Here is a 24,366-nt window from a genome sequence, read left to right as displayed (position 1 = left end):
ATTTCATTTCCTCCTAACCATGTGATGTATTTAGGGGTAGGGGGAGTCTTTGAACAATCAACAGGCATGCTGCACCTAAGAAAAATGGAAAGGGAGCCCTAAGGTAAATAGTTGTGGGGGTGCTGGTGCTGATTTTTGGGGAGGACTGGCCACAGACACATGCCCTTCATTTAGTTCCGGCCTTTTCTTAATTGCACTCAAAAGCCGGAAATTGTTTCTTCACAGAAGTTTAAAATGAAGATAACTAAAGAGCTTTTGTCATTCCACACAGATAAATTTCTCAATGTTTTCCTTTTGGTCTTGGATTTTGAACAGGGTAACTGTGAAAGCAGACACTGATTACACCTGTTTAATTAACAACACAATTTTAACAGGCTAGCATAGTCTAAAGAATGTTTCATTATGCATTTGACATTTCATTTAAAAAATTTCCCTTAGAACTAAAAGGTTTCACTGCAATAGAAATTTCAAATGCACTTTATTAAACTTGATTGCTGACTAATTAGAGCCTAGGCAATCCTGAAAAAACTGAACAACTGATGTTCAACCAGAGGGTATTTCTCTGGACATATTGACATACTCGCCTTTTAAAAATGTTAAAGTAAAAATAACTGTATGCAGACATTACTCTCCATCTGCTTCTGTAAGAGATCATGGAGACCCAGAGTGGTTGGGTACCTAAGTCAGAATTAGCTTCATCAAGAAGTTTATACCACTGGACGCCAATGCCTCACACCTTTATCCTAGCTGCTCAGGAGACTGAGATCTGAGGATTACAGCTCAAAGCCAACCTGGGCAAAAAGGTCCGTAAAACTTTGATCTCCAATTAACGACCAAAAAGCCAGAAATGGAGTTGTAGAACACTAGCCTTTAGCAAAAAAGCTCAGGAACTGCTCCCAGGAGCTGAGTTCAAGGCCTCTCCCCCCCCAAAAAAACCCCAAGGGTGATACCAATAATTAATATTGAGACCCAGTATTTAGGTAACTTTCTGTAAAAAATATTGAAGACAAGCCAGGCTTAGTAGCCCATGCTTTGTAGCTTCTTCATAGCCACAAAGGAGGCTGAGATCAGAAGATTGTGGTACTTTTATGTGATTTAAGACCTGCTTGTACAAAAAGTTCACAGAAAAGTTGGGCATTGTGGTTCACACCTGTGAACCCAGGCACAGGGGGAAAGGTATACAGGACTGTACCCAGGCCAGTCCAGAAAAAAACCACAACCCTATCTCAAACCCAAGAACAAAAAGGGCTGGAGGTACGGCTTAAGCAGTAGAGAGCCTGCCCGGTAAACACCATAGTCCCAAGTTTAAACCCAAGTAGTGACAAAACTGTCACCAAAACAGGTAACACTACTTTCCTTCTAACAGTGAAGTCAAAACTATGAATTGTCAAGTCAGTGTTCAGGGAAGCAGAACCGATTTCTCAACAAAGTATATTTTGTTGTCAAGACATTATTATGATGATTACTATTATTATTTCAGCCCACTGGTACCCTTTCAAGTTATTGTAATCAGGTGTTGGCTTTCTGTCTTAAGTATATGAACTGAGGCCCTTCAGGTGAGACCAGCAGGTAAATGCGTGGAAGGTGTGTGTCTGGGGCCAGCACAAGCCACACCCACTTCCTGCTGACCAGCTTTCCCTAAGAACCTGCCACTCTGGAGACAGCTAATAACAGAAACCAGCTTCCGAACTCTCAGTCCTACGCAGACAAGAAAGGCTTTTTAAAGGTACTACTACTGCTTAGAGATTTTCTATGGTACTTTTATTATCAACTTTTTTTCAGACATGGAAGCTGGTTTATTGTTATAAACCGAGTATTTCCTCTGGGATTGTCCCCTGTCTGGGGAAGTTATCCCAGTGATGATTATTTTTATAAGTCATTTGGAGTTTAGGATCACGTTCCCTCCCCAATTACAGACACAGAGACAGACTGGCAGGCAGCCGGCCTGGCGATGGGAAGGCCATCCGTCCTGTGGGTGCACCGGCCATCTGCACGTGATCCTGAGGAGAAGGCACCCCAGTCCTTCCGCAGTCGTGTCCCAAAGCCACCCGTCCCGCAGCCATCATTTGGGAATTCATCCATGCTCTTCTCATTTAGATTTCAACGCTTCCTCCCACCCAACAGCTGAGTCGGAGTGCTTCGGGATTGTGGGAAATATCGATTGCATTTTACTTCGAAAGTCTTTCATCTAGAAGAAAAAAAAAAATCAGTCATCAAATGTCAAAAGAAGGGAGAAATAGTGGAGGCCATTAGCAGCGGCACCGGGCTCACTGGAGAACAAGGAGCGAAAGGAATATGGATGAAAACAGGCCTGTGTTCTAGCTACTAAGACAGAACAAAGAACACCCCTCTTTTCTCCTTCCAAGTAGGAATCCATTAACTAAATGACAAAAACCATCACTGAAGTCTGCAAGGTAACGTGCCCTAAATCAACATCTCTCCCTACAGGTGTTTCCTGCCACAAGATCGGTGCGTTTTCACTGCCTTCTACAGAGGAACGGGGGGGGGGGGGGGGGGGGGGGTGTCTATCAGCCTGAATCAAGATTACACTCAGGTAGTTCCAAGTTAGAATTTTAAAGCTAGAGGGAAAAAGAGAAGAAATTTAGTGGGGGTTTAATAAAGAACAAAGAAATGAGTAGCCGGGTGCTGGTGGCTCACATCTGTGATCCTAGCTACCCAGCAGATCTGAGGATCAAGGTTCAAAGCCATCCCAGGCAGGAAGTCCATGAGACTCTCATTTTCAGCTAACCACCAGAAAAACTACCAGTAGAGCTGTGGTTCAGTGGTAGAGTGCTAGCCTTGAAAGCAAAAAGAGCCCAGAGACAGCGCCCATGCCCTGAGTTCAAACTCCATGACTAGCAGATAACTTAGAATGTCCTTATGTGTCAGATAGTGGAAGAATCAACGTGGGAGTCTGGGCAGCAGAAGCTGACTTGGCAGTGAGAAGCAGGGCAGAGGCGGGGGGGGGGGGGGAGGGAGAGGGAGTGGGGAGCTTGCAGCATGGATGTGCAGCATGGGTGGGCTCTTGGTTCACCCCGGGTGCCCAGCCCATGAAAGGGCACGTCCATACTGTAGAGTACCGATTTGTGGGGCAGGACCATCTCCTCAGATGGTGCTCGGTGCACATTGTAGCTCCTCCTTCCTCCTCTGCCGCCCTCCTCGGAGGAGCCAGCTCAGAGGCAGCACAGTGTGACAAGTTCTGCTCATCAGCCACGGTCTCCTCCCGGACACGCAGGCCATTTCACACACAGATATGTGAGACGCAGCGAGGGTGTTTTCTGCTTTTTTTTTTTGGTCGGTTGTGGGGCTTGAACTCTGGGCCTGGGCGCTGTCCCTCAGCTCTTCAGCTCAAGGCGAGCGCTCTACCACTTAAGCTACAGCGCCACTTCCGGTTTTCTGGTGGTTTATTGGAGACAGGAGTCTCACGGTCTCTCCTGCCCGGGCTGACTTTGAACTGTGATCCTCAGATCTCAGCCTCCTGAGTAGCTAGGATTACAGGCATGAGCCACCAGCGCCCGGCTTTCTGCTTGTTTTCTATGTAGACGTTTATTTCACATTGTTTTCAAATTCCAGGGGTGCCATCTTGTTGGGGATTTAAAATCCTAGGCATGTGCCCAGTCTCTGTCGCCAGCATAGACTCTGGTGTGAGACAGAATTGTGTTCAGATCCCAGCCGCACTCTCTCAGTCATCGTGTGGGGGGAGGCGGCGTGCAGTAGAGCAGGCATCATCAACATGCCGGTGTTCAAGGGCAGAGCTCAAGCATTACTTTATGCGTCACTTGGTGAGACTCTTCTGACACGAGGGACAGAGTTATCCACCACACAACCATCTAGAGGCTCTATACCTAGACGCCAAGGTTGAAGATACACACGAGGATGAACCTCTTCTCACCCTCTTCACAGACCCCTAGCTTGTACTGCGATGGGCCGCCAAGACAGGCTAGACACTGCGGCCCTGCTGTTTGCATTTGGTGAGGGAAGGCACACGGATGCTCCGTGTCCAGGACAGGAACTGTTTTATCCCAGACACTAACCATGCACCTCTGTCGTGTAAGTACTAAGCACCTCTCAGCCAGGGTTTGCTGTGCACCACCTGGTTCTTTCCCTTTGGGTGTTGGGCTGAATGTCTGCCACAACGTAGCCTAATGATGCCGTTTTCAAACTGGGAGTCAGGTGCAGGACGTCTGCAGCATCTTTACCATTCTCTCTCTGTCATGCAGAACTTGGTAGAGCTGGTGGGAAGAAAGAAGGTGGAAAGCACAGGTGTGGGAAGCGGGGAGAGGGGGTGAGGAGAAGAGAGGGGCGAGGGGGCCTGCTCCTCTGCGCCCGGCCTCTCTCGTCCCTCTCATTTCCCTAGCCCTGCAGTATTTACTTGTTCCCAGGGTCTTAAGCGGACCACTACAAGGAGTCACGCTGAAAGACAGCCAATCAGAAATACCTGGGCTTTGGAGTAGGGAACAGTGTCTGAGGAAAAGTGAGATGAAGAACACCTTTGCGCCTTGTCCTCTCACATTAAGCTGTGGAAATGGAAACTCAAAAATGTGTATTTTAAGTTATAAATGGGGCCCCAAGTTGCTTTAGACATGGATAACAAATGAAAAGCTTCCATTTTCCCCCTTTATTAATTTGATATGTATTTCCAAAACGTTTTGATTGGGCTGGAGATGTAGCCCACGTGTGCTTGCCTAGCAATAATACCACTCGCCCTGAAAAATCCAGAAGAAGGTATAATCAATGAGTTGGGCAAGAATTAAAAGTATTCCTTGCCTAAATATGTCTTTCAGAAAGGATTCGGGGTTATGAAACACATGAAGTCTATGATCAAAAATCACAGCTTTTGCTATCTATTGTCCCTCGGTCATATGCTCCAAAAGTGTGGTGAGGACAGAGCAGGCCGGAGGAGTGTCCACAGCAGCTCGGAAGCCCTTCTAAGCCCTGGAATCTCTTCCCTGCAATTCTCTCCTCATTCCCGTGACCAGGGGCCAGTTTCCCAAGCTTGATGGCAAGGTGATTCCATTATGTCTCTAACTGCAGAAGATCCTTACAGCACCAATTCTAACAACAGGTAGTTATTGGAACCAAGAGCCGAGTTTTGAAATGTTTTCCCTTGACTTCTGCTTCCTCACTTGCAGGCAAGGGACTCTTGCCAGCCTTGCTGCAGGACCTACTGAGGGAAAGCCTCGCGTGTGACATGTTCATGACCACAGGCAGTGCCAATGGCAAAATGTCAAGATGATGGTAATTTAGCCATAAACGAATTACTAATACCAGGAGATAAAATGTACGGTAAGGATACAAAAGCCTTACTCAAACAAGAATAATCATGTCCATTATTTGGATAGGTATGTATCAAGTGCTGGATAAAGCTAGGTGCTATTATTTAATCTTCATAATTCTATATGGCAGAAATTACAACCACTTTTACGTACAAGAAACCAGAGTTCAGAGAGGTAAACGTGTCCTCAGTGACGTGGCTTCTAACTACTACTGCCTGGCTGATGTCCAATACTACCCTTCAGCCACACTGAAGCAACTTTTACCCATGTTCCAGTTTTCCCTGAAAAGTACTTCAAAAGCTTATAATGTAGTTGGGTATCATGGCTTAAATCTAGAATCCCAGCTACTAGGGAAGTAGAGATTAAGAGGAATTACCATTCCAGACAAGTCAAGGCATAAACCTTTGAGACTCCATTTCTTTTTTGTTTTGTTTTTGGATCTGGTCGTGGGGCCTGAACTCTGGGCCTGGGTGCTGTCCCTCAGCTATTCAGCTCAAGGCTAGCGCTCTACCACTTGAGCTACAGCACCACTTCCGGCTTTTTTCTTTTTGCTTATGTGGAGCTGAGGAATTGAACACAGGGCCTCATGCATGCAAGGCAAGCACTCTACCACTGAGCCACCTACCCAGCCCGAGACTCCATTTCAATGCATGCCTGGGCATGGTAGCATGCACCTGTCATTCCCAGCAACACAGGCAAGTGCAAATAGGAGGCTCATAGCCCAGGCCAGCCTGACCACAAAAATGAGACTCTCCTCTCCCCCAAAATATCCAAGGCAGGGCTGAGAAGGTGGCTTAGTGGTAGAGTACTTGCCTTGCATGCCTGAGGCCCTGGGTTTGATTCCTCAGCACCATATAAGAAAAAAGAAAAAAGCTGGAAGTGGCTCTGTGGCTCAAGTGGTAGAGCACTAGCCTTGAGCTGAAGAGCTGAGGGACAGCGCCCAGGCCCAGAATTTAGGCCCCACGACTGGACCCAAAAAAAAAAAAAAAAAAAAATCCAAGGCAAAAAGGGGCTGGAGATGTGGTTCAAGCGGTAGAGCACCTACCTTGCAAGTACAAGATACTGGGTTCAATCCCTAGTACCACCAAAAAAAGGAAAAAAAGGCATGTATGCCTGTTGTAATGGTGGATATTTTGAACGACACGACAGGGACATTACTACTGTAATCTACTAGAGAATTACCCTTTTTGCCTTCTTTTGAAGTTAAGCAACTATGTGACCAGTGAATGGGAACAAAAGAAATGCCACCTCTGGGCTACAATGGCAGGAGGTCAGAAGTTGCTCTCCTCCCTTCCCACTGCAATCCTGAGCCCATGTTACCCCGGAGGTGGCTGGGCAGAGCACACTGAGGTGCTGAGCCAGCACTTGGAGGAGACCTGCTGAAACCCACAGTGGATTTGACTCAAGGAAGGAGGAAACCCTTGATTTTAGGAGACAGATTTGGAGATTTTTTGGTTTACTGCAGCGTTAATCATCTATCCTGGCAGTCACGTGATAAAGAGAATTAGAAAACAGACACAAAGCATGCTCTGATGCCCTTCACTAATAGTTTAATTTGGCTAAGACACGGTTGAGTAAGAGTGCACCCCCTAACCATCTAAAAGCCTCTCACCAGCACCGGCATCAACGGACTCACCTCCCTTCCCACTTTGAGGAATGCAGCACATCAGCTGGCCCCTTATGACACTGCTTCCTGGAGAGTCAGACCAAAGCTAGATATTTTTAATGAATACTCTGGGAGGTATGAAGAGCATGAAAAGGGCCATTATTTATGGCATAGAGAACAGAATGTTGATATTCACAAGGATCCAAAGTAAAATGTTAGAAAACCCACTATTTAAAAATCCAGCAGCATTAGGAAGGCAACGAATTCTTAAATGTCAGCTTCCCATCTTGTAAGTGATCAATGCGATTGTTTAAGAATAGGCAAAGCATCTTCTTTACTTTCTCCTGAATTCTTACTGCATTGCACCCATAAAGTCTAGAATTTCTAGTGAAGCTCATTGATTTAGGAATAAAAAGCAAACATGTAATCTTCTTGGAAATACAATTCCAGAAGCATTTGTTCAAATGGCCAGCTCTTAAGACAGTGATGAACAGCAGGGCAAGAGTCTTTTCCTCACATGATTGAAGCTGAGCATTGGGGATGGTCCCAGAGCTTCTCTGGCCAGGGTCCCACTAATACTGCTAAGACCCAGCCCAAGGATGATTTATAACGTGCATTTTGATTTAACCTTAGCAATAGGCCAGGTTTTCAGCCCTAGAATGCTTTCCATCAATTTTGGTGATTGCGAAGCTCAAGGATGGTTCCTTTCCCTGCCAAATCAATTAACAATATCTAAACCACTCCTGTCAGGGCCTTTTCTGGAAGCTAGCTACTTTACAGCATTCAGTATTTTCTGAGAGCTGCAATCTGATCACTATTATTTTCATGTTAACCTATTTTCATGTTATCCTGCTCCACAGGCAACACACACACAAGCAGCAGCAGGCAGCCCCCATGTCATGATTTTTTTTTTAGTGGTCCAACTCATGGAGGAATAAGAGCAGCCTAAAGACAGATCCGTGCTTCTGTGTGTACATACTTTTATTTCTGTATTTTCGAAGTTACAACTTTTAAAATCGCGGGTAAGTCAGCGAGAACGAGAACGAGAACAAACGGGCACACACTCACGTGCTAGTGAAGAGAATCAGAACTTTGAGAAACCAACCAACACCAACATCTTACTTGCTTTTGGACTACGTGGCAACTACATACATTGTGAAGGCAAACACTGGCGCGTCCAGCACCAGCAAAACCGCTTCTTTGCCGCCGTCACCGAGGAACTGTGGAAAGTCCTATCCGGTATCTAGATGCTATCTAAAAGAATCCAAGGGCCATCAACAGGGCGGCTCTCCACCGGTGTGCGGGGCTGCGGGCCGGCTCGGGCTCGCCTGCCCGCCTCGACGCGGGGCTGGGCGCCCTCAGATCTTGAGCTCCTTCTGAATGCCCCACAGCGTCTCGGCGCTCTTCTTCAGGCGGGCCTCCTCGTCGCGCGAGAGCTTGACGCGGACCAGGTCGGCGATGCCGTTCTCGCCCAGCACGCACGGCACGCTCAGGAACACCTCCTCCTGGATCCCGTAGAGGCCCTTGGCCACGGTGGACACGGGGTGCGTCCTCCGCAGGTTGCGCAGGATGCTCTCCGTGAGGTCGGCCACCGAGAAGCCGATGGCCCAGTTGGTGTAGCCCTTCATCTTGATGATCTGGTAGGCGCTGGCGATCACGTCCTTGTGGATCTTCTCCCAGTGCTCGGGGTCCTGGTCGCCGCCGAGGCCCGGGTTCAGCTCCCGCAGCGGGACGCCCGCCACGTTGACGCCGCTCCACACGGGCACGCTCGAGTCGCCGTGCTCGCCCAGGACCCAGCCGTGGCAGCTCTCCGAGTGGATGCCCAGCTTCTGCCCGATGAAGAAGCGGAAGCGCGCCGTGTCCAGGTTGCAGCCGCTGCCGATGACGTGGGCCGGGGGCAGGGCGCTCAACTTCCAGGCCACGTAGGTCAGCACGTCCACCGGGTTGGTGACCACGATCATCTTGCAGCGCGGGCTGTGCTGCACCACGCCGGGGATCACCGACTTGAAGATGGCCACGTTCCGCTGCACCAGGTTGAGGCGCGACTCGCCCTTGGCCTGGCGCGCGCCGGCCGTGACGATCACCAGGCTGGAGTTGGCGGTGATGCCCAGGTCCGTGCTGCACACCACGGAGGGCATCTTCAGGAACGTGCTGCCGTGCTGCAGGTCCATCGTCTCGCCGCGCAGGAGGTCCTCCTTCACGTCCACCAGCGCCAGCTCGTCGCTCAGCCCCTTCAGCAGCAGGCTGACGGCGCACGCCATGCCCACCGACCCCGTGCCGATCACCGACACCTTGTTGTGCGCCGCCGGCTTCTCCGAGGCCACCGGCTTCAGGAGCTCCGACTTTACCGTGGCCATGCTGGCCGCCGGCGTCGACAGCCACCAGGGCCCGCGGGGCGGCGCCGCCCGCCAGGCCCACACGGCCCTCCGGCTGGCACGCAAGGCTCCTGCAGCCCAGCTCATGGCGGCCCTCTAGGGACGCGGAGGAGAGGTTGGCCGCTGGCCGGACACCGGGAAGGGAAGCCTCGACCGTTGGACGCTGCTGCGGGACAGTTGCAGGTAGCAGGGCAGGCCCCACCCTCACTTCCTACTGCGACTGCGCAGGCCCCGCCCCCAGGCAGAGATCGCAGGGTACGCCCCGCCCATGTCCCCGCCCCGCCCATGCCCCCGCCCCGCCCATGCCCCCGCCCCACCCATGCCCCCGCCCCGCCCATGCCCCCGCCCCGCCCATGCCCCCGCCCCACCCATGCCCCCGCCCCGCCCATGCCCCCGCCCCGCCCATGTCCCCGCCCCGCCCATGCCCCGCCCCGCCCATGCCCCCGCCCCGCCCATGCCCCCGCCCCGCCCATGCCCCCCACCCCGCAGGCCCCTGGGGCCCCCAGTGCTGGAGTTAGGGCTTTAGGGACTCCCATCCTCCCTGACGTTTTCAGTGTGCATCCTAAGTGCTTCTGTGGACTATAGAAAATGGCCTCCTTTCTCTGGGAAGCCCTGTGGCTGCGTCCCCAAACACACCTTGTCACAGAAGGTGTCACGCAGCCCCCAGTCAAACGCTGGCATCTTTGGGACGTTCCTAAAATGGCAAATTCTAACCAAAGCGGGATGAGACTGCTCAGTGCTCCCAGGCCCCAGGTCTCCCCTGCACTCCCCCAGCAGTCCCGTGGGCTAATTTCCCATTTCTGAAGAGATGGGCCCTCCACACCTAATGAAATGCACAGCCTGATCAACGCAATGCACTGCAAAAGCCTCATAAAAACAATGGCACTTTCTCTCCACTTAGGAGCAATTCTGAGCAGGTCGCGATGGCTGGAGGCACTTCCTGTCTACCGGTCCGGAGCGGGGCTCTGGGTTACCCGCAGCACTTTCATACTCCAAGAAAAGATTTCAAGTTTCGGATACTGAATAATTTATTGTCAGGACTTGAAAAGCTATTCTCATTCCTCCTGCCACTGAAATGCAGCCCAGGAAGAGAAAACGAGACGCAAAGCAGATGATGATGGGTGAGGAGAGTGGCCGTTTAGCCAGGTTCCTGCAAGTCTGTTTCAGTGTGATTTGTGAGCTACATTTCCATGTTTTCCAGCCAGAAGGACGGGAAGTTCTATCTGGATGGTACTGAGCTACAAGATGTGTGACATACAAAAGCGTAAGAGCTCCCACACAAATGCATTCTCTCTATACAGGCAATCAGATTTATGGGGGCCATTTGTTAAACTAAACACTGGATTTTAAAAAAATGACCATTTTGCTAAATAGTGGCCAACATATTGGAGGGATCCTTTAAAGGAACCAATAGAATTTAAACAGCTGTCACTTTTATTCCATTCCTCACTTGAAATGTTGTGTTTGCTTATGGTGGTACTGGTTTGAATGCAGGCTTTGGCAAGTGTTCTACCACTTGGGCCAAACCTCCATCCCTTCTTGTGCTTTTTGACCAGGCTGGTCAAAAATGTTGTCCCCACTTTTTCAGTAGCTGGGATTATAGTGTGACAACCACGTTCAGCTTGTTTGTTGAGATGGAGTCTCACTAACTTTTTGCCCAGACTGGTATTGAGCCTTGGGCCTCCCAATCTCTACCTCTATCAAGTAGCTAAAATTACAAGCATGTGCTACTGCACACAGTCCCTTACTTAAAATATTTTAACCTGATAACTATTGTTTCTTCCTACAATGATTCCTTTGACTAGTCAAATCATTTCCCAGGATAACTGCTCTTGAGCATGAATTCAAGGACATAAAGACTCTTAGCTGGAAGGCTGCTTCCTAGAGTTTGAACCTCTTCAGAAAGACAAGCTCTATGATAGCTGCCTCTTCAGTTTTTTTTTCCTTTAGCCACAACTAAATCAATTTTGAGGGAGGGGAAAATAGCACTTCTCTGAGATAAAAATACTCCAAACAAAGCATCTTCTTTTGTTTACAGTAAGGCTTAAGAAGGAAAGCACTAAGGAAGATGAGGTACACCTGACCTCCGGGGGAGATGCAGGTCTACACAGAGATGTGGGAAGCCAAGTATAGTTGGCTCCCTAATGCGTTCTCTCTTTGGTGTCTCATTATTCCTTCTCACTCAAATACAGCTCAAATCCAAATGCAGTGTCATGTTACAGATGATGGCAGGTTACACCTTAATACTGTGGCCAGGCCACTTAAGGGAGGAAGCAGGAAAGCAAGACTGTACCAAGAATGGCTACAAGAAAGTCAGTCTATTCTTTCTACCTGGACTTTCAAGCCAGACAGCCTGTCCTCCTTTTCCAATATCCTATCTCCTTACAAATCTTTGCCAGTCCTCCAAGTGGAACCGATCCTTAAAATCCTCCTCACCACTGCACTCTGCATTATAGGACTCTCCACAAGGTAAGACACACCTGTGTCTCCTAACTTCCCTCACCTCCCTACCCTTTAGACAGAGTCGGCAGAGGAGGAGAGACTCGGCAGAAGCTGGTGGAGGATGAGTAAAACAGTAACGACGGGCCTGCGCAGGACGGCAGTGAGAGGGCAGGGGGTGCTAGAGGAGCGGCACAGCTAGGGTTCTCACAGCAGAGGGAAGCACAGCAGGCAGGTGGTGGCCACTGAGGGGGTTTCTTGTTTTCTTTTTTCCTTCATGGAGGTAATGTGGCTTGAACTCAGGGCCTCATGCTTGCTAGGGTGCCCTTGTAACTTTGACCTCTCAATCTCCACCTCCTGAGTAGTTGGGATTATAGACATGAACCACCATGCTTGGCCTAAGTTACCCTAGCTTTTCTCTGTGATCAGATTAATATGCTGTAGGCCAAAAAAAAAAAAACTTTACTCAATCCCACCCTCCTTATATTTGATTTTAGAGAACAGTCCATTTTCTGATATTCTGATATGCAATACTGATATTTCTACACAATTCTATTGGCATATCTATTAGTTTTGTTTCTGTCTGTCACCAAACTGCTCGTCCACACTCAGGTTTAGTGCCTTTCCCCAGCTCCAGGTCAAGCAGGCAGAGCACAATGGAGCGGAAGTAGGAGTAGAGATGCACTTGAACTTGCTGACTGGTGCACAGTGCTACTTCTAATCCATTTGAAAATGATTCCAGGAAAATTCTCAATCCTGCAGCTGTCTGAAGGCCCAAGAAGGTGACCAGTGAAACCACATCAGCTAGATGCTGATGACTCAGTTCTGAGGTCTAGGAAGCATTGTTGAGAAGAGGCAGTGGGCGAAGCTGAGGAGTGATCAGAGTAAAAACCTGAAGCTGCTTCGGGGCAGAGCTGGCAGAGACCTTCCGAAGCACTAGGATTAGATTAGATTGGATTAGGCCCAGGCATACTGGGAAGGAGTTTAGCCACTTTTCAGACTTCTTTGGCAGAGTCCTCTAGCATAACTACCATTTGCCAGGAAACTCAGATTTTGTTTTAACCAATGAACTGAGCTAGTGAAAAATACGTGACACTTTAAAGTCTAGTTCCCTTCTTTGGTATTTTAAAAGTTAAATACACATAAGCATTTCCTCAAGTTTACTTACAGAAAGCCTAGCAGTCACTCTACAATGCTGACGCAGTTGAGGTGAATACGTAAAAATGATAGAGGAATAAGCATACTCATAAAGGTTGTACCAGAATACTGGTACAACTAAAATTAGCACTAATCAAAGGAAAGAAACTCAGCTATAACTAGCAAAAGGTCTCAGACCTCTTAAACAAGTATTAGCTTACAAACTATACTTAAAAGATAGATACTGGGGTTTTGTTTGTTGTTAAAAAAAAAAAAAAAGGAAGAAGTATGGCTCCTGAGAAGCTCTGAGAGCCAAGGGGGCGGGGCATTGAGCCTCCGGTCACAGTGGCTTCCATACAAGCCTTCACAGCAGCAGAGACATGGGAGAGACACGAATTCTTACGGAGATTATTCCCCAGACTGGCCAAAATATCAGAGTAATTTCAGCCACTAAAGATCAGCCACTGATGGCCAGGATCTCATATGCCTTGTTATCTTCCACATAAACTTTATTCAGCAGTACTTTATTTATTTTTTTTTTCTTTTTTTTTTTTATTGTAAAGCTACTATACAGAGGGTTACAGTTACATGAGTGAGGTAATGAGTACACTTCCTCTTGAACATTGTTACCCCCTCCATTGTTTTCCCCCTACCATCCCCTCCCTCCTTCCCTTCCCCGAGGTTCTTTTTTTTTTTTTTTGATTGTGATTAAATGATTACATAATTTCAAAGTCACAAGTTCATTCTAACTTCCCTGGAGCAAATTGTCTACCACAGTCTGTAATATATAACAGTGTTCACATGTTATATACCATATTTGTGATCAGCAGCATGAGGATATTTAGTAGTGGTTCAACCAGATGAGCGGGAGTTCTTTGTTTCTTAAGTCCTGTTAGTTTTGTCGTATCACCTAACCTTTTGGATTTAGCATCCACTTATCAGGGAGACCATGTACCGTTTGTCTCTTCGTTCTTGGCTTACCTCGCTCAACATGATTCCTTCTAGCTCCATCCATTTCCCTGCAAATGCCATTATTTTGTCATTTCTAATGGCTGCATAATATTCCATTGTGTATAGATACCACAATTTTTGGATCCATTCATCTGTGGTGGGGCACCTAGGTTGTTTCCATATCCTAGCTATTGCGAACAGTGCTGCAATAAACATGGAGGTGCACGTGTCCTTGTATATTGGTTCCTGTTGTTCAGGGTAGATGCCTAGAAGTGGTATGACTGGGTCGTAAGGGAGGTCAATCTTTAGCTTTCTAAGGACCCTCCAGACTGCTTTCCAAAGTGGTTGTATAAGTGTACATTCCCACCAGCAGTGTAATAGGGTTCCTCTTTCTCCACATCCCCTCCAGCATTTGTCGTTGTCAGCAGTACTTTAAAATATACCTTGGTACCACAGTAACATCTGTCTTTAGGACAAATGTCTAAATCAAGAAAAATTCAATGATGTGTGCCTGTGGGTTCATTAGGATATTTAATAGTGAAACATTAGTCCAACTAGTCCCACTGCCAGGAGATTGACTTGGGTTACAATATGTAATGGAGTACCTTGTAGTCATCAAATATGATTAAGATTTACATACTCTGATAGACAAAGATGTCTCTGCAATTGTTCATCAAGAAAATATTCCAGAGTAGCATGCCCTGCACAAAGTATAGCTAACATGGGAAATCACTGCTATTAACAACACTGGGACCTAAGGATCCAGACTCCAAACCAGCCTGAGCAGACAAGTCCATGAGACTTATCTCCAGTTAACTCACAAAAAGCCACAACTGGACATGTGGCTCAAGTGGTAGAGCATGAGCCTTGTAGGGAGAAGCGAAGCAAGAGCGTGAGGCCCTGAGTTCAAGCCATGGATAAATAAAAAGAAAAAAAAAAGATAGGTCCCAAGGCTGGGTTTGGTGGTCCATGCCTGTAATCCCAGCAACATGGGAAGCAAGGTAGGAGGTTTGCTGTAGGACACCAGCCCTGGCAAAGTCAGTCAAGACCCTATCTGAAAACACACACATAGAAAAACTGAAAGCAAAAGGAATAGGGTGTGGCTTAACTGGTAGAGCACTACATAGCAAGTAAGATGCCTATAGTATGATTCCAAGAATGGCAAAAAGTTCAAAAACTCCACTTATTAAATTCCCTAGATAATTTAAAGTAAATAGAAATAACTAAGAACATTTTCATTTGTGGTTTTTATCGTGATTGAGGTTTCAGCTATTAGGAGAGCAACAGCTATAAATTATACTCATAATTATACTCAGCTATAAGTTCACACTCATACTGTATCAACCATCAGTAACATCTTTTATACAAGCCACAGGGGAAGGCGCAGCAGTGACTCCACCAGTCCTCTGAGATGACAGGCCTCGCACCAGGCCAGGCAGAGCCCAGACCGCCTCCTACAAAGCAGCAGTCCTACCAACCAGCAAAGACCAGGATATCCGATGTCCCTCTTGTAAGAGAAGACACACAAGACATCTGGCCATAAACAAGCTAAACCTCTTCACAAGTCCTTCACCCACCCACCTGCAAGAAAGGAGAGGTAAATCACGGCTCTTGAGCAACAGGTGAATAACGGTAAATGAATGAGTTCTTTCCTTCCATAATCAAGGAATTGTCCGTTAATACCACTGTAGTGACTTAGCATATTTATCTCAGTTATTTTCTAAATCTATCACACTGACCTGGTCTCCCAGGATCACATCCTGATTTAGGGGACCAGGGAGACTGTCTTATTTATTTTTTTAACACAGGTAAGTTACTGTGATAAAATCCATGCTACCTCAATCATACTAAAATTCCCTAATTCAAGTAATGGAGCACTTGAGCTGTGCATGCTAGCAGAGGTGACAGGGCCACTGGTGGAGGCTGAACTTGTTCTGGCTTCTGCATGGTGGTACTAACAGGCTGAGAGGGGCCACCTTCAATCCTAGGCAGACTTAGTGCTTTGGTCAGCCAATGAGAGAGCTTCCACTAACCTCAGACTAAATGACATACCACTGCATAAAACACAGATGTCTGTTTATATTTGGTGTAATATGGGTATTCTCTGTGAAATGAAATTTCATAACAGGATTTATAGAATACAGCCAAAATGTTTAAGAAATCAAAGCACTGCGATTTAAGCATTTTTAGCATGTTCCTTTTTAGGCCAGCAGATGTAGCTGTGAATTAAATAAGAAACAGAAGCATTTTTGTCAGGCTGCTTGAAGTGAGCCATTAGATGGCACTCTTTTTTTTCTTTTTCTTGCTCCTCTTTCTTTTCTTCTTTCTTCCAATCTCTCCCTCTCCCTCTCCCCCTCTCTCTCTCTTTCTCTCTCTCTCTCCTTCCCTCCCTCCCTTTCTAATCAGGTTAATAGCACAGATTTACCACAATCTAAGATTTGACACTGAAGTTGATTTTAATTTACCAGCATTTATCTAGAGATGACTATCACATCTGTTCACTGGGTGCATACACTTGGACCACTCCAGCTCATAAATATTAAAAGATGAAACATTTTTAAAGTTACCACTTTTAAACATTTTAAAGTAACTGCTTTTTCTGTAATTGGGACCCCTGTCTTATCACTGCCTGGCTAACTGTAGACCCACACATGACTTCTGAATTAACAAATTACTGAACATTATTTTTTTTTAAGTGTGTTTAAAAAGACCTGAGTGGGTTCATTTTTCTGAGAGATCTCAGATGTATGGATGCAATTGATGCGTAATATCTATGTACAGGCAGAGTGCGTGCCTGCTCTTTATTTAGACATGAAGATGCATGAAAAGATTCATGTATTCAGTAGTGCTGAGTCAGAAACTAGTTTTCCTCTAAAAATACTTTATTTAGGTAATATCTTTAGGGCTATCAAAGATATCTGTGTTGTAGGACTAAAATATCAGTCTAGCTCATCAAACAATTCTCAAGTGTATAATAATCTAATTTTGCCTATGAAAATTTAGATTGATTCTTTTTTTTTGGGGGGGGGGGGGGGGCCTGGTCCTGGAGCTTGAACTCAAGGCCTTGAGTGCTATTCCTAAGCATTTTGTGCTCAAGGCTAGCACTCTATCACTCTCTGAGCCATAGCTCCATTTCCAGCTTTTTGGTGGTTAATTAGAGATAAGAGTCTCATGGACTTTCCTGCCTGGGCTGGTTTTGAACCTTGATTCTCAGATTTCAGCCTCCTGGATAGCTAGAATTACAGGTGTGACTACTGATGCCTGGCAATTGATTTATTCTTACATAAATAAAAAATGATTCATATTTTTATACCTTGAAATTCTACTTCACTTATGACTGGCAGGAGTGAACACTGAAAACACTGGCTACCAATGCCAAACCACCTACAGTGCTCACTGGCTGTCCCTTCCACAGAAGCAAGCTGCACAGCTTTATTACTAAGCGTTCAATGCGTCCTGCCCTTGCAGATGGCATTCTAGTCAGGTATGTTTTGTGAATTCTTAGGCAGCTGTATTTTACCTTATTTTTCAGTATCCATTAATAAAAACAAAGTCTTGCATAATTTTAAAGTAATTCCATTAAAGTAATAAGGCTAAGAAACGCAAGAAAGTAAAATAATTTCACCCACATTTCCCGTTATTTGTCACATACTTCCATCTACTCCTTTAATCCCCATCACAATGTACAAGTAAATTCAGAAAAGCCCAGGGCATACAAATCAGACTGGATTTAGTAAGACTCCGCCACAGTTACAAAGCTATGTGATTCTAGACAACTGACTTCTCTGATTTGCAATTTCCTCACTTATAAAATGGAAGTGTTTATATCTTCTAGTCTGCTGTATCTCAAATGTCTGATACAAAGACCTGTAATAGGAGAAACACTGAGCCAGTAGCAACAATTCAAAAAAATCTTTGGTGGAGCTGGGTGTCAGGGTCTCATACCAATCCTAACTAATCAGGAAGGTGACAGGATTCTGGTTCAGAACCCCCCTGGGAAGACAAATGTGAATTTCCAACTAACCAGTGAAGAGCTGTAAGTGGAGGTATGGCTCAAGTTGGAACAGCACCAGCTACAAGTGAAAAAAACCTAGCCAGAGCACACAAAAGTTGGAGCCTGGTATAAGAACAAAACAAAATAAGAAAATGTTTAAGTCAAGGGAAGCATGGTAGCCTGAGCTGGTCACTGTAGCTACAATGAGATATGGAGGTCAGGGATCTGCATGCCAGCCTGGGCATAAAAATTCTCAAGATTCCATCTTACTCCATAGCTGGGCATTGTGGAGCATGCCAGTTAATACCAGTGACGAGGGAACTGTGAGGCCCTGAGTTCAATATTCAATACCCAATACCAAAAATATGTGTCCAGACATAAACACACACTATCAACCTATTTATACATATATATCCAGACATACATGCACACATACTTTCAGACTCTTGGGATTTTTCCAACAATATGCAAAAATTCCCCACACAACTGACTTAAATAATTCATTACAAAATGCTTTAACTATTTTACAAGGATGTTTATATGAATGTCAAACAGCATACAAAGCTGTTCCAAAATAACAACTTTATCAAACAAGTAGAAAATTAACATAGGAAAAAAAAGAAAATTAACACAGAATGAACGCTAGCTATGAATTAGTCATTAAGTATTTGAAAAACTTAAACCAGTTCTGTGTGACTTACCAGTTCATGGGAAGTTGCTACAATCTGGTGAGAATTCAGTCACATTCACTGTTATTACATCCTAAGACAGAGACCAAACTGCAAATTTGAAAACCAGGAAATTAAGACAGCAGGAAATAAAATTCCAAGACTGTAGTTACTTACATTGTGAACGCCTAAACTCTTCCAGACTGCCCAGCTGATCACACCAACCCCACACCAGGCGCAAAGGGAGCCCCAGCCCAGGGCCCGCAAGGCAAGGGAGGACCCGCTCTCTGGCAAGGCAGCTGTGCCCATACTGCCCTGAAATGAACACAGAAAGGCCTGGGTAAGACAGTCAGCTCAGAAAGGATAGACATGTTGCCTGGGCTGGCTTTGAACCTGGATCCTCAGATCTCAGCCTCTTAAGTAAGCTAGGATTCCAAGTGAGAGCCACCAATAGCAAAGTATAAAGCATTCTTATCTGACACAATTTTGATTTCTTTGACAACTTTTTATAATATGTAAAATGCATTTTTGTCAGAAGTTATAGCTGATTCAAAGATAAATGACAAGTTGCCCTTTTTATCTACTGATTTTCAGAAATGGGTTTTGAAATCACTTAGTTATCTGATGAAATTTTGCCACGCGTTAATAAAGTAAGAACATGGCTGGTCTTGGTGGTTCATGCCTGTAATCCCAGCTACTTGGAACTCAATGCAGGAGGATATCTTGAACTCATGGTCAGTCGAGATAAAATTAACAGACTCTATCTCAAAAACATAGTTCTACAAAAAGGACTAGAGGGTTGGCTTAAAAAGTAGAACACTTGGGCTGGGAAGGGGCTCAGTGGTAGAGTGCTTGCTTTGCCTGCATGAGGCCTTGGGTTCAATTCCCCAGCACCACAGAAGCAGAAAGAGCTGGAAGTGGCACTTTGGCTCAAGTGGTAGAGTACTAGCCTTGAGCTGAAGAGCTGAAGGACAGTACCCAGGCCCAGGGTTCAGGCCCCATGATTGGCAAAAAAAAGAAAAAAAAAAGAGGTAGAGCACTTGTCTAAAGTGTGGGTGGCTCCAGTACTGGGAGTGAAAAAGTAGGATCACAGATAAGTAAACTGTGTATATACATTAATCCTGTATTTTCTTCAGTTTTTCTATGACCAAATAGATATACAATGCGCACATAAGTTTCACTGATAGCACCTGAGTATCAAAATAGTTTTTTAAAATTAAGCTGATGTGTGAAAAGTACTATTTTAAACAAAAATTTTGGAAGGCTGAGGAATTAGCTCAATGGTGAAGCATCTGCCTCGCATATGCTGGCCCTGGGTTCAACCACCTAGAACCATAAAGAAATAAATACAATCTTGACCTATTTTAATAGATCAACCAAATAATTTTTTTTTTTTTGTCAGTCATGGGGCTTGGACTCTGCCTGGGAGCTGTCCCTCAGCTCTTCAGCTCAACGCAAGCACTTTACCACTTGAGCCACAGCGCCATTTCTGGTTTTCTGGTGATTAATTGGAGGTAAGTCTCACAGACTTTCCTGCCCCAGGCTGGCTTTGAACTGTGATCCTCAGATCTCAGCTTCCAGAGTAGCTAGGATTACAGGTGTGAGCCACCAGCACCTGGCTAAGAAATTTGAAAGTGAATTATCTTGCTACCTTCTTCTATATCTTCCTCTTTCTGTTTATTTAAGAGATTACAAAGACAAATTTTATGCTTGTTCAGCACATTTCAAATCCCAGTCTTCTAGGAAGTGGCGCTGTGGCTCAAGCGGTAGAGTGCTCACCTTGACCAAAAAAAAAAAAGAAAAAAAAAGAATATTCAAATCCCAGCCTTCTAATTGAAGACTCAACAAAGACAATGAAAATAAAATGCTTCACTAAGGAGATGATTCATTGCCTTAAACAGAAGTACTGTGGGCAGCGCCCAACTGAAAAGTTGGTTGGTCTAAAGTCCTTTCGTGTGGGTTGTAATTTGAATCTTTATAGTTAATATTTAGACACCAGACAATTGTTTAAATGACTATACTGTTGAAAGTGGTATTATTTATTCCTGGGAGGAGGGGAAGAATACCCTGTTGGGCAAGTTGTTTAGCTCATGTGTGCCTCCACTTGCTACTGTTTAGTGCAAGCAGACTCTGTGTGGGTTAAATGAATAAGGCCCTCAGAAGAGCAGCTAGCATATGCTAAGCACTTGGGTGTTAGTTAGGAATTAAGATTATCATAAAAGTTATAGAAGATCAGATGGTGATTTTGAAGTATACTGCCTGCCTTACTGATATCCTTAAACTGAAACTTCGCAGTATAAACTCATTACCGTATGCTCCAGAACCCAAATTCTCAAGAGTGTGGAGGCTCTAATTCTAATGCTGCCCAGAGGCAGGCAGAGACTCACATTACATATGTAACCACCGGAACAGTAAGTTTCACTTTGTGCTCTTAGGATTCCTTTATAAATAGGCCCTAATGATTTTCAATTATGTGGGATGTATTTATCAATATTTAATGTATTCAAAGTTGAAACTAAGAAAATTATATTTATTCATTTTTAAATAGCAAGTCTGTTATATATGAATGTAATCCAGATTATGAAAACTATCCCAAAGCAAAAACAAATACTGCAAAGAATAGCAATATCTTACATTTTATTAATCTTTTATATGTCTACTTAACTAAGAAGCTGGATTTTTTTTTTGGTCCTGGGGCTTGAACTCTGGGCCTGGGCATTGTCCCTCAGCTCTTCAGCTTAAGGCCAGCACTCTACCACTTGAGCCACAGTGCCACTTCCAGTTTTCTAGTGGTTTATTGATGATAAGAGTCTCATGGACTTTCCTGCCCAGGCTGGCTTTGAACTGAGATCCTCAGATCTCAGCCTCCTGAGTAGCTAGGATTACAGGCATGAGCCACCAGTGCCCAGCTTAAGAAGTTGAATTTTTATAACTGTTTTTGGTCAAATATGCTACAAAATGTTTTTGTATTGTTTTTCTTGAAATATAAGAATAAAATTTGGGTTCAGACTGATATGTAGTTGGAAAGGGAGAACTACATTAATAGTGTTCCTTTCCTTCTTTTTACTATATCAATAGTGGACAAACAGATAGTAGCAGCCACATAGAAGCTGAAATCAAATTAGTACTTTCTGTACTTTGTTACACTAAAATTCATTACACTATTTTTTGCGAGTTGAACGGATTCTACTTAATGTATTACGATTATTCAACGATATTGGTCCACTATTTATTAAACAGTATTTAAAAATCCTTAACATCACCATAAAAATCTCACCAGAAATGTTGTTAATTCTAAGTGGCTGTCAGGCTCACAATGTCAGCTACATGTTGTCTAAAATCTTTTCACTTTAAAGTTTGAATTTTATCAGTGGCAACAAAGACTGACAATTGTTTGAAGAGATGAGCTCAGTTTGTTCATTTTTAACAAACATCTATAAATATCCACTTCTAACTGAAATAGTTTGTCAGTTTTTGCAAGCAAAAATCTGTTACATGGGAGAAGAAGAAGCTAGTTTATTCTGGCACTCAATCTTACAATTCGTTTTCCTACAGAAAGATACTTCAGTATAAAGTACAAATTGTGGTTTCCCTCTCCTTTACATGGAATTGTTGTAGGTCTTTTAATGACATTAATGATGGTACTGCTTCAACAATGATATTCTTGTGCAGAGCTGGTTTTTGAAAGACTCCTGCTGCATTTCAATGATGAATGGTTTTATGCCATTGCCATGATCATACCATGGTGTCAGCACTAGCCATTTTACCATCTATGGCTTCTGTATCATAAGTGTGTAGATCTTACCATTGTTATGGAAATAGCTCTGACTTCAGGGACCCACCAAAGTGATTTGAAGATAGCCAGCATCTATGGGTCACAATCTGAAAACCACGGTCAGACCATGAAGGTCACACAGGACTCAAATCTCAGAAAACAGAGTGCCAAGTCATGACTATACATGTGAGATAATTCCTCACTTTCATCGGAATCTTTTTTTTTTTTTGGGGGGGGGGGGATCCGGTTGTGGGGCCTGAACTCTGGGCCTGGGCCCTGTCCTTCAGCTCTTCAGCACAAGGCAAGCGCTCTACCACTTGAACCACAGCGCCACTTCCGCCTTTTTTCTTATGTGGTGCTTAGGAATTGAACCCAGGGCCTCATACATGCAAGGCAAGTGCTCTACCACTGAGCCAGCTTCCCAGCCCCTCATCGGATTCTTAAAAAGATTCCTATCCAAAGGCTAAGTGTAGCTCTTTAGAAATATGAGACTTCTCCCCTCTCCCCAATTCTACAGACTGACCTCAGGGCCTTGCACATATTAGACAAGCACTCGATTAGAGACACACCACAGCCTTTTTCTTTGTATTCTGGTTTTGAAATTTCTTTGTATTTGGTTTTGTAATTCTGCCTGGCCCGCTTCTCCCAAGTAGCTGGGATTCTAAGTGTTGGCCACAATGCCCGGCTCTAAACTCAACAACTGATGCACCACCATCAGTCAGGTTTTAATGATAGTGACCACTAGATGTTATTTCTATATTCTATAATATAGATTTGATTCTTAAAGCAGCACAAGAAAACATAAACACATCCATTTTTCTGTGGAAAAAGCTGCTATTTCTTAAAAACACTAACCATGTTTATTATAAGGGACTTCAGTGTCACAGACCTTATTGAACCATTCGGGGCTTTTCTTTTTAGCCAATGATAATGTTGTAAGGAATCCAGCTAGCATTCCCGCTGTGGCCACAGAGCCAAGGAAAACTCCACCTGCCAAGAGGATGGATTAAGAAAAAGATGTTACACAAGTGCCAGCTACTTTTCCAGTTACATCAAGTGATGTTTAAGATTCATAAAACGTTGGCTAAGCAGCTCGGGGCTGAGGAGCCGTGAACCGGGGTGACCTCATGACCTGGCTCCTGGGGTCCCTCTAAGTTGGTTCTCACGCGCGGGAAGCGGACGCGGGCTCCGGGGTTGGGAAGTCTGTGCGGGGATGAGCAGAGGCGGGGCGGGCACCTGGACGAGCCCAGAGCTCGGGAGACGCAGCGCGCGCGAGGATCCCGCGGCGGAGTGCACGCCCGCACACCTGCCCGCCCGCACGCCCGCCCGGGGAGGGCCCGGCCCAAGGCCAAGTTCAAGGCCGAGCCCAAGCTGCGGGTTCTCAGAGCCGGAAGTGCCCGAGGCTCCCGCACCGCACAGCTCCGCACCGCACCTTTAACCAGGAGCAGCCGATCGTCCGCGGGCCCGAGGGCCTCCAGCGGGTCGGGAGGCTGCGGCTCGGAGCCCGCCCTCGCCATGTCCGAGTCTCCGCGGCCGCGTGTCCTTCACGATCGGAGTCCGGGTGGCAGCGAGCGCAGCCGGGACAGGAAGGTTCCGCGGCCGCTCCCCCCGTGCAACCCGAAGAAGGGTCCGTGTGCCGCACCACGGCGGTCCCCAAATCCCAGGCGGGAAGCGCGGCGGCGGCGGCACGCGGGGCTCCGCGCGGCCCCGGGTCGGTGCCCTCGGGCGCCGAGCCCCCGGCAGGAGCGCCGGCCTTGTGCAGTGATGCTCGCGGCCCTTCTTATCATCGCGCTGTGCCCCCCCCGCCCCCCGACGCTTGGAGGCCGTGAGGACCCGGCGCCGGGCAGGGCCCCCGAGGTCTCCGCACGGTGGGCGGGCCGGGCCCGGCCGGGCCGGGGGAGGGACTCACACCTCCTCCCCCACCGTACCCGGTTCCGAGACTAACCTGATGGCTGCCCGAAGGACACAAACCAGCCCAAGGGAAGGAGGTCCTCGCGCCCTGGTCAGGCCTGGTGCTCACAGGCCCGAGGCCGCTGTGCCCACCCGGACGAGCTCAGTAAATGGCCACGGAGAGGAAAAAAACTAGTGGTTGCTAGAAAACCTTAAGCCTTTCACACAGAGACACGCCAGTCCGCCTGATTCGTT

The 24,366-nt window shown here is 46.1% G+C and overlaps 2 protein-coding genes across 2 annotated transcripts; both read right to left on the bottom strand.

Moving 5' to 3' along the window:
- Positions 1–1,739: 1,739 nt before the first annotated feature.
- On the bottom strand, positions 1,740–23,763 carry Tmem242 (transmembrane protein 242). Its single transcript, XM_042702093.1, has 4 exons — positions 23,654–23,763; positions 23,111–23,211; positions 18,624–18,761; positions 1,740–2,188 (listed from the first exon to the last, which is right to left on the bottom strand). The coding sequence occupies exons 1-4, from the start codon at positions 23,736–23,738 to the stop codon at positions 2,090–2,092; spliced, it is 423 nt and encodes a 140-aa protein (XP_042558027.1). The 5' UTR covers positions 23,739–23,763; the 3' UTR covers positions 1,740–2,089.
- Positions 7,889–9,257, bottom strand: LOC122127561 (L-lactate dehydrogenase A-like 6B). Its single transcript, XM_042702094.1, has one exon. The coding sequence runs from the start codon at positions 9,237–9,239 to the stop codon at positions 8,241–8,243; it is 999 nt and encodes a 332-aa protein (XP_042558028.1). The 5' UTR covers positions 9,240–9,257; the 3' UTR covers positions 7,889–8,240.
- Positions 23,764–24,366: the final 603 nt, after the last annotated feature.

Source organism: Dipodomys spectabilis, unplaced genomic scaffold (assembly GCF_019054845.1).
Source record: "Dipodomys spectabilis isolate Male_0828 unplaced genomic scaffold, ASM1905484v1 ptg000302l, whole genome shotgun sequence".
NCBI classification, from domain to species: domain Eukaryota; kingdom Metazoa; phylum Chordata; class Mammalia; order Rodentia; family Heteromyidae; genus Dipodomys; species Dipodomys spectabilis.
Note: the sequence above shows the minus strand (reverse complement) of the source record. Positions and strands in the feature narration are given on the sequence as shown.